Source organism: Neolamprologus multifasciatus, chromosome 13, assembly GCF_963576455.1.
Source record: "Neolamprologus multifasciatus chromosome 13, fNeoMul1.2, whole genome shotgun sequence".
In the NCBI taxonomy this organism is placed as follows: Eukaryota; Metazoa; Chordata; class Actinopteri; order Cichliformes; family Cichlidae; genus Neolamprologus; species Neolamprologus multifasciatus.
This window is the reverse complement of record NC_140451.1, coordinates 21,148,843-21,163,079: the sequence shown is the minus strand read 5'-3', so window position 1 is coordinate 21,163,079 and position 14,237 is coordinate 21,148,843. Positions and strand designations below refer to the sequence as shown.

General features: G+C 40.2%; 1 protein-coding gene across 5 annotated transcripts in view; it reads right to left on the bottom strand.

Annotated features, from left to right (window-relative positions):
• col17a1b (collagen, type XVII, alpha 1b) overlaps positions 1-14,237 on the bottom strand; it is a 25,937-nt gene extending 11,700 nt beyond the window's left edge. For 3 of the 5 annotated variants that reach the window (XM_085181942.1, XM_085181945.1, XM_085181943.1), the window contains exons 1-25: positions 13,799-14,236; positions 12,542-12,595; positions 10,459-10,509; positions 10,203-10,313; positions 8,851-9,147; positions 8,687-8,743; positions 8,567-8,602; positions 8,386-8,436; positions 7,190-7,336; positions 5,994-6,659; positions 5,330-5,413; positions 5,186-5,248; positions 4,938-5,093; positions 4,615-4,707; positions 4,474-4,518; positions 4,242-4,385; positions 2,292-2,804; positions 2,101-2,151; positions 1,828-1,854; positions 1,300-1,362; positions 1,100-1,204; positions 944-1,006; positions 327-362; positions 139-192; positions 8-43 (exon numbers count right to left, since the gene is read on the bottom strand). In XM_085181942.1, coding sequence (XP_085038068.1) covers positions 8-43; positions 139-192; positions 327-362; positions 944-1,006; positions 1,100-1,204; positions 1,300-1,362; positions 1,828-1,854; positions 2,101-2,151; positions 2,292-2,804; positions 4,242-4,385; positions 4,474-4,518; positions 4,615-4,707; positions 4,938-5,093; positions 5,186-5,248; positions 5,330-5,413; positions 5,994-6,659; positions 7,190-7,336; positions 8,386-8,436; positions 8,567-8,602; positions 8,687-8,743; positions 8,851-9,147; positions 10,203-10,313; positions 10,459-10,509; positions 12,542-12,584 — 2,992 coding nt within the window. In that variant the 5' untranslated portion in view covers positions 12,585-12,595; positions 13,799-14,236. Of the gene's footprint in view, positions 1-7; positions 44-138; positions 193-326; positions 363-943; positions 1,007-1,099; positions 1,205-1,299; positions 1,363-1,827; positions 1,855-2,100; positions 2,152-2,291; positions 2,805-4,241; positions 4,386-4,473; positions 4,519-4,614; positions 4,708-4,937; positions 5,094-5,185; positions 5,249-5,329; positions 5,414-5,993; positions 6,660-7,189; positions 7,337-8,385; positions 8,437-8,566; positions 8,603-8,686; positions 8,744-8,850; positions 9,148-10,202; positions 10,314-10,458; positions 10,510-12,541; positions 12,596-13,798 lie in introns of all 5 variants that reach the window. The other 2 variants (XM_085181944.1, XM_085181946.1) reach the window with 2 other exon arrangements.

Genomic DNA, 14,237 nt, shown 5'->3' with positions numbered 1-14,237 from the left:
AACAAACCTTTAAGTCCCTGGAATCCAGCAAGCCCTCTATCACCTGCAGAGTACGAAAAAGACGTTATAATATATCAAAAATAAATAATTTAACTATGAATTTCACACTATTTAGCAGGTGAGTAGTGTGAAACCCACCTTTAGCCCCAGGAGGCCCTGATTCGCCACGGAAACCTTGAAGACCTGGTTGACCTATCACAAAGCAGTTCATGTTAAAGGCCAGGAATGAAGTTAAAACGCTAATGATGCTATTTTCAGCTGGAGCTAAATACATTTTGTGGTAAATTCTGCTAAGCAAGTAGATGAATTCGATTTAATGCACTAACCTGGTGGCCCAGAACTTCCAGACAGCCCCTGTGCACCTGAAAGAATCATTAGTAATTAATAATTATAACAGCATTTGGACAAAAATAAGAATTTAAAAACTGTTTTGATTCACATTAGCACTTTAGGAAAGCTTGAGCTTTCTTTCTTTCATTACACTGAGAAATCAAAATTGTTCTAAAGTGACACAGATGTAAAATAAATGAATAAGTAAATAAATAACTGTAGTGAAAAAAACAACTTTTTTTCCGGTGTTTTCTAAACCGAAGCTTTCTAAGCGTTTTGGTAACACTATTTGGAAAAACAGGAAAGACATATGAGTTTAATTATGCATGAAGTCTCAAATAAAACATATTTCTGGAGAGTATGAATACAAATAAAGCAATGATAGGCCATTCTTTGTTTGTTTTGTTTTGATAAGTAATGTCAGCTGAAAATTGCATCTTGAGGCTGTATTCATAAACTGACTCTATACTGCCACCTGCTGCTGCAAGCGGTACAGACACCACGAGGGATTAAATGCTTGTCATCTCATAAATGGCTCAATAACGAGGCATTCATAGATGTTTTTGTTTGTTTGTTTACTTAAACTTGAAAGCTCCATCTTTACTGATCTCACCTTTTGGTCCAGGGGGCCCGATAGGTCCTACAGGCCCAGGAACCCCAGGATCTCCATGAGCACCTGCACAAGCCAAACATAAAAGATCTTGTAGTGACAAACTGTTTGCGAGTCAAGCTAGACAAGGTCTTTGATTGCTCTGAGTATGAACCATACCTCTGTCGCCTTTAATTCCAAAGCCTGGAGGTCCTGGCTCACCTCTCGGGCCCACTGGGCCCTCACGACCTCTAAGACCCGGTGGCCCCTCGGCTCCATGTTCACCTGATCACACATATAGCACAGAGACGATCAGTGGCTCTAACTCAGCTGAGCAGCTACATCATGAATTCAATTTTAACTTGAAATGTTTTGTGTACCTTGGGTTCCTTTTTGTCCTTTGGGACCTTCGGGGCCTGAATGTCCCATCGCACCTGGAGGACCTGAAGTCACAGTCACAGTGAGTAAAAATGGCGTCACAATACCACACAGTAATTCTAAGAAAAATATAAAATAATGTGATGACTAGCATCCGATACCAATGCTGATACTGACACTGACATTTGGAGGTATTTTAAATCCACTTTTCCAGTGTTTCGGCTGATATTTTTTTGTTTCAGACACACGAAACACAAACAGATCTCTGTAACACTTGTCAAGCCATTTTCACCCTGCCCAAATCTACTCAGATCAGCTTGTGTTGTGTGCCAAACACGCTGACAACAGGAAAATTGTAACCTGCCCTCTGGTGGACAAACTATTAACGGTCCTAACATGGTTGAAGTGTGTTTTAACTGCTGTTATAAATGCTGATACTGATAGATCAGCAAACAGATAATATTGGTCTGAAAATAAATTGGGTGGGCTGTAGTGATTACTAAATGAAAATGTAAGTCATCATTACTCACCTGGGATGCCAGGGAAACCGGGATCTCCTATAAAAAATAAAACACAAGAGAAATAAGAGCAGAAAAATGGAGCAGGACTTCACCCTAAATACTCCAAAAAGAAAATATTTTGGTCAGTAAGAGATACTGCTGTCAAACCTTTAGTTCCAGGGTCGCATAAAAAGAGTAGGAAAATAAACATTCTTAAAATTTAAAATGACATGCAGCTGATTTTGATTACCTCAAGAACATTATAGTTTTAGATGTAATTAAATAAACTTTTTTATATTTTACCTTTAGGCCCAGGCAATCCTCTCTCTCCCTGTACTGAGGACGCTAAAGTAGCTGAAAAAGGAAAACAATTACATGAATGTAGTGCATGATATGTAGATATGTATGTGTATTTGTGTGTGTGTGTGTGTGTGTGTGTGTGTGTGTGTGTGTGTGTGTGTGTGTGTGTGTGTGTGTGTGTGTATGTGTAGTACCTTTGAATGCCTGTGACTGCATTTCAGCCCTTAACATGTGCTGGATGGCCAGCTGAAGAGCAGCAGAATCTATGTGTCCTCCACTCACGCTGATCCTGAGGTCAGTGCCAGTACCGGCACCACCAGCAGAACCGGTAACCCCAACTCGTTGACTGGTACCAGCAGCATCAACTCTACCACTTTGACTTGTACCAGCACTCCCGACGCTGCTGCTTCCACTACTGCTGGAGGTCCCACTGGAACTGGCACCAGCTCCAACACCAGAAGTACCAGTAGACCCTCCAATGCCATTACCACCTGCGCTGACATCACTTGTGGAAATCTGAACTTGTGTCCTGGATCCTGAACTTCCACCTCCTCCACCCACGCCTATGGTGTTGTCAGTGCCCGTACCTCCACCATCCACATAAGTGTTGATATCATTGGAAGACAGCCGACTGGTGTGGGCGCCAGCGACTGATGACTCAGCTTCCAGGGTCGCCACTCGACTCTTCAGCTTTCTCACATCCTCAGCTGAGAAAAAGACAAGCAGATGCTTCCACCATAAGTAAAAAATTCATATTTACATCTTTCTTTTTCTCTTCTGTAGACTAAACACTTAACATCAGATGACTCCGTGATGAAAGTACTATGATGTTTTAGCTGTGGTCTAAAAATCTAAAATGTAACATATTTACTTGCTCATATTTGTAGTAAATGTGAGCACAAGTACAGAACAGGATTCTTGCAGCTTCCCTTTGTGGGAGCCTCCAAGCCCGAGGAAAAAAAATCCAGTGGATAAGAGCCCAAAACTGCAGTTCCCCTAGAGGCCACTTGAGGCTGCCTCCAAAAGCATGTGAGTGCTCTTTGACTTCCATGTTAAGATGCTGTTAAAACGTTGAACTATACGACATTTAAAGTATGTTTACAGCCTGGTAGAAAAAGCATTTTTGGTTACTGTTGGCGGTTTCCTGTTCCATACTACCTGTACTGAGATCTTAGACAGTGTTTGTGGTGTTGGTGCTATTTGAAGTGTTTTAGTGGAGCTGTATGATCTTCAACGTGGCTTTCTGGGTGGTACAGACCATCCCAGAAGTTTGTGCTTCAGTTATGATGATTTGTACAATTTAACAGATTATTTAGCCCTCCAACTTCATACCAGGATGAAGGAGGAAATGCAGATTTTAGAAAGAAATGGATGAACTTTAATATGGCACTTAAGCCTCAGTTTCTAAACTATATATGGAATACTAACACAATTAAAAGCAATAAAACAGCTATTATTTATCCAGACATACAGAGTCAGATTTTTATTTTTCCTGTGTTTTCAAGGGACTGATGTGGATGGACATAAAAATGAAGTGTATATCCTCTCAAACTCTGCTGTTGCTTCACAGTCTAAGACTGAGAGTGAAGACTCGGAAATTCATTTGTGTTCCCCTCAGAACATATTTAACTTAACATATAACCAAGCTATAAGTTATAACATATATATATAACGTATTGAACTGAATGATGAAAAACAGACATTTATCAGTTCACAGACTCTGAGCAGGCTGTGGATGCTTCAGTGTAAGTTGCAAATGTATTTTCAGGTTCTTGACATCACATTTTTATCAGGGTAAATCCACAAGAACAACTCTCGTGCTACAGGCAAAGCAAACTCAAGTCTCTGATGTCATCCAGCAACGATTTCCAGAGCTGGTCTGTAGACAATGAATGAATGCCAGACTTTATGGGGGTGGGACGGCACTAAGAGATCATATTTCCAGGGAGAGAATTACATTTATTGTTTCTCAGCTCAATAGTGGAGACTAGTCTGTAAAGGCTGAAACACTTTTTATTGGTTAAAAAACAGTCACTCTCTGATCCTTCACAGCACAGCAGCTTTAGAAACTGGCCCTTCAGACTCCTGAGGTATGTGGCATTTGGGGTGGGGGACTCTCATAAGGCTGCACAGTTCAATCTTACCCAGAGCAATGAGGCCAAACAGGAGTCCCAGCAAGAGCAGGGAGAGAAGGAGAAGGCCCAGCAGCCACTTCCACCAGGAGCAACAGGAGTCCGAACAACAGCATAGTCCTCCACCTCCGAAGATGCCGCTGTCCCTGTGAATCTCTGCAGAAAGAGTGACGAGTTCAATCCAACATTAGATTTTCAGTACACTGTCAATCAGCTCCTCAATATTTATGTCGATGAAACTTACCTGCATAGGTGGCTTTGTCTTTCATTACAACTCCAGATGAACCATCTGTGCAAGAAATAAACCAACATCACCAATTTTTTTATTATTGTTGTTGGTTTTTGTAAATCAGTCACATTGGAGATGCTTTTAAGATGCTCTCACAGTAAGAGTTGCCAGTCTCTGCCTTCAGTTGGGCTGTTTCACCGTAGCTCGAAATAAGCTTCTCCTTCTTTATCGAGTCTCCTGACAGTGACCCTGTGAAAAAAGAAAAAAACACTCATTTTATTTTTCTTAAGGAGCTAAACTGAAAACATACAATGACAAACTGTAACAGACAATCAGTTTCTAAAGGAGTTTAAATTATAGCCAAAAAACGAATAAAAAACAGTGCAATTAAATACATGTCAGGCCAATTCCCGATTAAAACTCTAAGGAAAGTTGAGGAACTTGTATGCCCAGTAGGTGGCGCTGAGTGTGAGGCTCACCTCCTCCTACATGAATGCCACTGCTGGTAAACTGCTTGCCGGTGTCTTTTGCCAAAATGAGCATATCTGTCTCCCTTTTGGCTGGAACGTTTTCTTTTTCAGAGACCACGAACTTATAGTCTTTCTTATAGGCGTCATCAGTTTGGGATCTAGTGGCTGATAAAAGACAAACCATCAGGAATTAATTTTGTTCAGCCTTTGATTATTTTTTATCAGATTCAGGGGGATTTAAACTGTTGCAGACTTACTCGTAGAGACTCCAGTGCTGATGGCGCTGCCACCGTTGGTCACGTTCTTCTGAACACCATATCCTGTAAATACAAACGCATAGATGAATATGTAAGAAAGACACTATTTTGGGCAAAAAGAGGATAGAAAAAAGGTTTTCTTACCTCCCAGGTTAGCATTTACGTTGGCTCCACTGGTGGTGAGCACACTGGCCGAGGTGGGTGCCAGGTTATTCTGAAAGCCGTAAACTAGAAAATATAGATGCAGAGATTTGATTAAGTAACTACCAATTATTTCACACTGGAGGAAAGTCACAGTAGAGAAGGGAAGCATCCTTCATTTCCATTTATGGCCCCAGAGTAGTTTTACAGTTTGACTATGCTAACCAGCCAGTATAGGGAAGAAAGACTTAACTGGAGTCTTAACTGGACCTTCTGACAAAATTAAAAACTACATCTGGTATGTTTTATTTATTTATTTATTTGCAATGTATTACCTGAAAATATTTTTTGCAATTTATTTTGTTTTTTCAAGAAAAAGAATTACGCTGACTATGGAAAAGTATCAAAAGCTTACAAAAACTCATGCATCAAATATGCAAAATACTTCCAAGGTTTTTCAGAGAATATAGAAAATTCAAATTCAACACTATGGACCATCAGGATGGGCATGATGACATCTGCTGATTTCTAATATAAGACTTATCATAGTGTACCTGTTTCCTTGTTCATATGTCCGTTTATATGTAAGCATGTGTAGATATGGAGCATAATAAATGCATGTGTAGTGACAACGTATCCATGTATATCCAGGAACATTTGGTCTCACCTGACAGGGATGATGGAGAGGTGGGGGTGACTGGTGCCAAGCCTGCAGCCATGTTGTTGGCGCTGACCTGCCCACTTTGGTATGTGTAGCTGCTGGTGTTGCCAGCAATGACTGCGGTGGAGGAGGACGGCAGAGTGGAGGTGGACCAGGAGAAAGTGGGGAACACCGTGGAGTCCAGAGTGTCATATTGACCTGATCTTACAGTGGTGTCATACTGCACTGATCTCACACCAGTATCATATTGCCCCGATTTCAGACTGCCATCATACTGAGTTGATTTGACACCAGTATCATACTGTCCTGATCTCACACCAGTATCATACTGTCCTGATTTCACACTGATTTCATACTGTCCTGATCTCACACCAGTATCATACTGTCCTGATCTCACACCAGTATCATACTGTCCTGACCTCACACCAGTATCATACTGTCCTGATCTCACACCAGTATCATACTGTCCTGATCTCACACCAGTATCATACTGTCCTGATTTCAGACTACCATCATACTGAATTGATTTGACACCAGTATCATACTTGTCTGTGATATCATACTGGCTTGATTTATCAAGCTTTCCATTTGTCAAGCCGGTATCATACAGTCCTGATAAATCAATGGTGTTGAACCCAGGTGATCTCACACCAGAGCCAAAAGAACTTGAAACTGCAGGAGAGAAAAGACACAAAGACAAACATTTTAAATGTGTCTCTAGTTTTCACTTTTCTCCATTTTGTGTCTGTGATGTGCGGCTCAGGCGGCAGTGCGTTGTCCTGTAGTTTGTAGGTCAGTAGCCCCCCACTGTCTGTGTTATACCGAAACATAATTGGCCTCTGATGCATCCATCAGAGTGTGAGTGTGCGTGTGACAGTTAAAAAGAGCTTAAAGACATAGTATGAATGTGTATGAGAAAAAGTAAAACCAATATATAAGAGTCTATTAAACAGTTTAAACCCTTATAACCTGTTTCCACAGTCAGACTAAATCTATATATTGGACACAACTTGACAACTAACTTAATTAATATACATTAATATACATTTTTATTAATGTTATTTTCCCCTCTTTATTCCATATTAAGATTTCCTGTGACCCCTCTCTAATATATAATGACTTTTTAATAAACCCTGACTATTTTGACAAGATGTTCTTCTACGTGAATCGCCAACGCTAAAGGGTTTAGCACTGTAGTATACCTGACTGAGAGGCCACTGAGATGGTCTTGGTCTCCACGCTGGCCTTTTTAGGGACAGGCAGGGTGATGGAGGCACTGGAGGAGCGAGTGGGGCTGACGCTGCTAGAGCGTCCCTTCAACAGTTTCTTTACGTCATCCAACTCTGTCCCTGCAGAACCACAAACGCACAAACAAATGCAACAATGCAGCGCATCTCAGATACTGTTTCATCTTGAATTTGAACTAGAAACTCAGCAGCAGAAACTGTTAGAAGTTTATGGCTGAAAGGGATCCTAAAAACAAAAGACTGTAATTTTGCAAGAGGCAAACACAAAAAACACTTTTTAAAGAAAATTAAACATTTTTTCTTAATATTTACTCTTCATTTAGTTTGGTTAGTTGGGGGTATGTGTCCTCTGAAAATATTAGTTAATCTCTTTTTGTCATAAAACAGGTATAATCAATAATATAAATATCTAACAAGTACTTATGCAATAATCTCACAGTGTAAAAGTGGCCATGATTTAGTGTTTTGAAAGTATTTTTATTTATAATATTTCTGCAAGTGATAATAGCTGCAAAACCTACAGAAGAAGAGACTTACACTCCACTTCTGAGAGTTACGGTGTCGTTTTTGTTTTATTATATTTAGTAAAAGTGCTTTTTCCACCACTACACACAATGTACCGTGGCAGGCTGAGGGGGCCAAAGGTGGCACAGAGTGACTAACTCTTAAAAAATGTGGATTAAATAACAGCACTTATGGACTTCAATCAGCAGGGGGAGCGATGATCATCTGTTCTGCTCTAACTCTGCACCGTTTTGGTCTAAAATGGGACTTACTGCAAACAGTGAGTCATGTGTGCCGTTGCTACCACCAAAACTCTGCCCCATAACCTTTTCTCCACATGGCTACAGTGCAAACAAAGGCACAGTCCCCACTGTTTAAACCTCCCCTTGTCTCTTTTTGCTGATGTATATGTTCTGTTTTGGGGAACTAACTGCAACATGTGTTACAAATTAGAATTTTATAGACTCGCATGTGAGAAGTGGAACGTAATATAAATCTGATCCACATGATTCAAAAGAGACGCCCCACAGTAAAAAATCTTTCACTATGCAAGTGGTTCTTTGAATGAATGTACTCAGGAACAGGACAAAATGAGAAAAAGTTCTGAGAACTTGCATAACAGCAGCAAATGTATTGAGAGGTCTTACATCTGCAGGGAGTGGGGGAGGCACTTTGCAATCTGACTCTGATCTCGCTTTCTGGAAAAAAAATCACAACACACAATGGACAATGGAATCCTCATTTAATAAAATAAATAAATAAATAACCCGGGACAATTCAGAGTCAGATGGTGCAGAAATAATGAGGGGAGAAGCTATTATTAAATACCTCTGCTTTCGCTTCTCCCTCTTGTGGCACCAGAGCCTGAAAGAAAAACAGAGACACATGTTTAGGGTAAAACAGGAGAGATATTGTGCAATGAGAACATTGATAAGCCTTTTCACTTACAATAGTTTCCATAATCTTTGCGAGTAAATTCTGGAGAGGAATTAGCACTGGAACTCCCTAGAAGAAAGCACAATGGTTGAGCAGAAGTATAAACAGCACCCTTGAGTTGTGCCAGTTTCCTTCACTTCACTCTGATGCCAACTGTTTTATTAACAGGATCTCACCATCATAGCCTCCTGAGCGGCTGGATATGTGCTTCCTCTCCCGGAAAGCTGGCGACAGGCCTCCTGATGAGCCAGCAGTCTGCGTCCTCCTGGCACCGCCCGACGAGCTGGACCGGACCTTGGACGCGGAGCTCACAAGATAACTGCCTCCGCTGCCTCCTCCTCCTCCTCCTGTGGCAATTCCAAAGCTTTCTCCATCTATGTAGGTCCCACCTCCCTCACCCCCTCCTGAGGAGTCTCCGCCGAGGTAGATTCCCGAGGAGGAGCTATAGCTCCCGGTGTTCACACCTACAGAAGCTGGAAGGATGATTTCCAAAATTGTTTATGATTTCACAGAACTCTTCAGTCATGATTGGACTAATATGACCAGGAAGTAGTAACTAAATCCCTTTTCTCAGCTGTAAATTTAAGATAGTGCCATTTTACATGAGTATTTCCAGCTTCTGCTCCGCCACATCTCAGAAAAACTGAACATACTGGAAATACTACATAGCACACAGAAAATATATAGTGAGGATCCATTTTAAAGTCCCACTTACTGGAAAATATTCCTGAGAAACTTCCACAGAAGATGCTACATAAGATAATCGTTTTTATTTAATAAAAACTGTTGTTTCTAAAAAGAAAAGTAAATGATTTTCCTGTGGCAAGTGTACATTAGCAGCTAAAACAGATCCACTGAAACTCCTGAACATGTTTACCTGCAGAATATGATTAATGTTATACCTATTCTGCAGATAACACTCGCATTGCCACACCTTCAGCTGACCAGTTGTGCAAAACTTGAAACACTTGAAACAGGCTCAGTTATTTAATTTGTTTTTTCTGTATAGTCCACAAACTGTACAGAAACTAAATTAGAGTACTGATAGTTACTTTACAACAAGAGGAAATCCTGTTTTAGTGTGTGAAAGATCTGGCATTTTTACATTAAATCCTGGTTTAACTTATTCATTCAAATCAATAAAAAAAGTTCCCCATAAATATTGCACAAAAATAGTCATTTCTAATTAAAAACCTGCTAAATAACTAAAAGAAGTAAAGTATTTCCCTATGCCATATTGTGGAGCAGAAGTATATAGTAGCATGAAACCATAACACCTAACTAAGTATCTTTACTGAGTTTGGAGCTAAAAGTTAAATACCGTAACCATTTCCCTATGGCACCCGTAAAATAACATTTCAGTAAACCAGCTCCACCTCAGCCTCCTTTAATAGTAATGCCACTGCCTGGATGCAAAAACCTAGAATCTGTCTTTTGTAATTCGGGTTAAAAATGTGACATTCAGCATCTCAAAACATCTCAAAACAAAACTGCAGCTTCCTCATTTTAAGTGGAAAGTTGCTCTCACATGAAGAAAAGTAAGTTCCACTGCTGCTGTTCTGGGTTAAGACATTCTTCTCCAAGCCCAGCCCTCCAGCACTGCTGGACATATTCCTGTGATTTGATCCGCTGGTTCCCTCTAGCAACGAAGACACACAGCAAAACACAAGAAGCAGTTACTCATCGGGAACTTCCTTTAGAACTATAATTACTCTTATTTCTTTTTTTGTTTTTAGTTTGCTGACAACAATTAAGGCAAACATGGCTAGACCAAATAGACTCACTTGGTGGGAGAGATGTCAGTCTGGTTGTGGAGGTTATGGTTTCTGTGACAACTGATGAAAAGGAAACAATAATTACCACTGTGTGCGCAGTATTTGTGTCCATATAGGTATAACACTGAGAGTTATTACACCAAACTACACAATTTTTTTTAACTGTTAAAAAACTGAATTGCCAATACATTATCTGTTTTTTATGTAATAGACAGGCTGACATAACAGAATAACAGAAAACAGATCACATAACAACAGAAAAATAACAGAAATTATCAGAATGAAAATAAATATGAAAAGAGTAAACAAATAAACAGAAATAACAATTTTATTGTGTGTAGACTCATTTTGACACTTATTGTTAAAGGAGTTTTTATACTATAGCTAAAGACTAATGGGTGAAAGAGGATTACAAAACTGTTATAGCACATTAATAACAATTTTTGGAGAGCAAGGTTGGTCGATGTCCTCCTACAACTGTTTTTTAAATATAAATAAATGAAATGAAATGAAAAATTCCTTACTATAGTGAATTTTATGTGATTGTTTACGAACATTAACAGGCACACAAACGAAAACTTCGCTCTGACTATTAATGATTTTGACAACCATCTAAAAATGCAAAATGCTAGTCTTAATAGTGCCTCATAGTTTTTTAATAGAGTATTAACTGATCTATTAAACACTATTAAAGTTCTAGTTGCAACCTTGAAGCCTTTAATAACAGGTGGACTTGCAATTACCTGGTTCTAAAACAACCAAGTGCCAAGTTAAGGTCATCGGGTTGGGTGGTTTCCCGTAAAATCAAATCAAACTCAAGTCTTGCGTTTAAATAAAGCTAAAGTATTAAATGAGGACATCTGACATGTCAAGTTTTTATTCTCAGGGTGTTTTGATTCTTACTGACAAAAACACCCCTACCAAAAATTTCACAAGCATCTTGAGGTCTTAATTTGCAGATTGCTGATCCTGTGATTGCTATCACAACGCGTAACAGGAGAATAACAACTGAATCACCTCCAGGAATGAGCCAGACCCTACGCCCTGTGACCGCTTTTTCTTTATGAATTTTCAGTCCCAACTTGGATTTACACTTTCTGACAAGTTCTGACTGTAATCAAAGACTCTGTCCTCAGGTCAGCCCGAGCCTTCATGTTCATCATATATGTAGGCATGAATTACAAGAACATTAAATAAAGATTGCATAAATTATGGGTGCAGATAAATTTGATGTTAATAACACCCCTGTTCCAGCAGGAGGCAAGTTGTTCTCCTGCAGCAGCCTGTTGAGTTTTGCTGGCATCAGCTATAGATTATAAAAATTCCTTTAATTTCATGCTGGCTTCTCGTTCGTGTCTTCCTCCTTTCATCTCCTCCTCTTCACTCCTGCTTTCCTTCCCTTTTAGGGGTTTATGTCTGTTTTAGGCCTGTTATGCTCCTGCTGCCGATGCTCCTCGACTCTGGCAAAGCCTCGAACACATTCTAACCACTGGTTATGAAATGTGTTAAATTAATAAAGTTCAGCAGATTTGCTTCAAAAGTGATCAATATAACAAAGAGGACAGCGTGTCTGATTCTCTCAGCAATGGTCAAACTTATGATCCGGGCCTGCTTGACCTCTCCGTCCTGTGTCAGAAGCTGTTAGGCCGCGATGAGCTCTGCTTTAACATTTAGCTGAAGGGAAACCCAGAGGATGACTTACACCGTGATGAGCAATGGAAAGTGAGACCAGTGAAGGCATGCAGTGATGTTAGTGATAATAAGACCCCCCAGAGAGAGAGAGACAAAACCACCACCAAGGAAAGGAGGACGCTATTTAAAACCGTGTAGCAACAAAGTATTTTTGAGCCTCTACACCAATCTGTCTTTAAACCCTCAAATAAGAAATCACTTTATGAGGTCTGTGAAAATAGGACGCTGAGATTCTGAATGAAATCCAATTCAAATAAAACAAAAACTGTCTGTGGCAGTTAGTTTTTGTTTAATGTGTGTCTGTTTTGGGTGAATCAAGCCTTTATTTTGGGGTTTAATGGTGGCTTTGTCTATCTGTACTGCCATTCCAAAAACTTCGGAGGAAATCCAGAAATCTCACCCTTTTCTTCTGAGAAGTCCATCTGCCTTGTTAACTCGTCCATCCCATTTTAATCTGGTGAGATGATGATAAAATGTTGACCACAGTCATGTATATTCAGAGCCGTCTGCTTATTTCTTAACTGTGGTTAGATGGTATTTTAGCTAACATTTAATAAAAAATAAAAAAAAGACAAAATTGTTCTCCCAGGTATGATCTGGGTTAAAGATCAGGCTGCTTGTTTACTGCATTTATTTGATACTTCATCCCAGCTGAAACACAAAATGTCATCACACCAGTCTTCCTGATTGTATTTTTTAAAACCACCATCTGGTTTCCCCTTCCACTAACAGCAGACAGGCAGAACATATGCAACAAGAGCACACATTTACCTCTCATGTGAACAGAGGACACCACAGAAAGGCATCATCTATAGATTTCAGCAGACTTTCTATTTACTTTTGTTTCTTTGATGAGCAAACTCACAAAGGAACAAAGGAGTCTGGTGGATCACCGCTCAGCTCTGAAAGACCATCCTCTCACCACACCCTGCCAGCCAACTAAGGGCATTTAACTGCATGTGCTTCATCTACACTCAGGTTATTTAGAAACAGCAATGCAGAGAAACTTCATAATATGCCATTTTTGTTACTTTTCTCCTGTACCACGTGGTGCTGAAACCACAGCTTCTACCTGTGCCCAGTAACATATTTGTGCTGTTTTTACTGCTGTGAGAAAAGTTAATAGTGACGATATTTCTCCCAATAAATCCACTCCTTGTTATCCTTTTAGCTTGAAGCTTGTAAAAAAAAAAGAAAAGTAAAAAACAGTTACTTATCATAGGCTGTAACTGATCTGAGCAGCAAATATAGGCTCGTGTCAGTTAAAGCGTGATGCTCCAGAAAGGCCGGAGCCTCTGGTATATTTAGACGGATCTAAATAGCACAAAAGGAGAATGTGTAAAACTATCCTGAGATGACTATAACCGAAAAATGATCTCCCAAAAACCCCCAATGGATTGTACATACAAGCCAAGAAGTATGTGGGGAGAACTTTGAAGACTATAACAATTCCAACCTATAAACACCCAAAAAAAGATTGACAGCCCATCAGCAAACTCCCAGAGCGCAGTTAGTGCAGAGATGCAGCAGCCAGGTGGGAAGAAACATCCGCAACATCCACCTTAAACAACTTTCCCCTTCTCCCCCCACCCCCCTTTAAAGTCTCCAAGTTATTTCAGAGCACTGCATTGTAACAAAACAAAACAAAAATCCATACCTTCAGCCACTTCCAACAAGTACCGATCAAATACGGATTCCTCGCAGGATAGAGCGACGGATCCACCACCGGAGGAACAATGTGTTTATGTGAAGCTGACGCGTCGTGCGGGGATGTTCTTAAAGTCCTCGATCCTATTGTGTCTTTTCGCTCAACTTTCCCAGGCAAGTAAAAACAGAGATTTTGGCACCGGTCCCAGCCGCGCCCATCAGTTTGGCAGGCAGGTGTGGCAGACGGCACGAAAAGCTGAATTTGAAGAAGAAGAAGAAGAAGAAGAAGAAAAGAGCGCCCGAGGGAACCAATTAAGTTGTCAGACTCAGCCTAACAGGCACAGATACTCGACAGTGAAAAGGAAAAGTGATGAACTCCTCCTCCTGCTGCTGCTGCTACTGCTCAGCGCTTTAGCCTTACTTTTCGAAACTGGTAAAGTTTTGAGAGG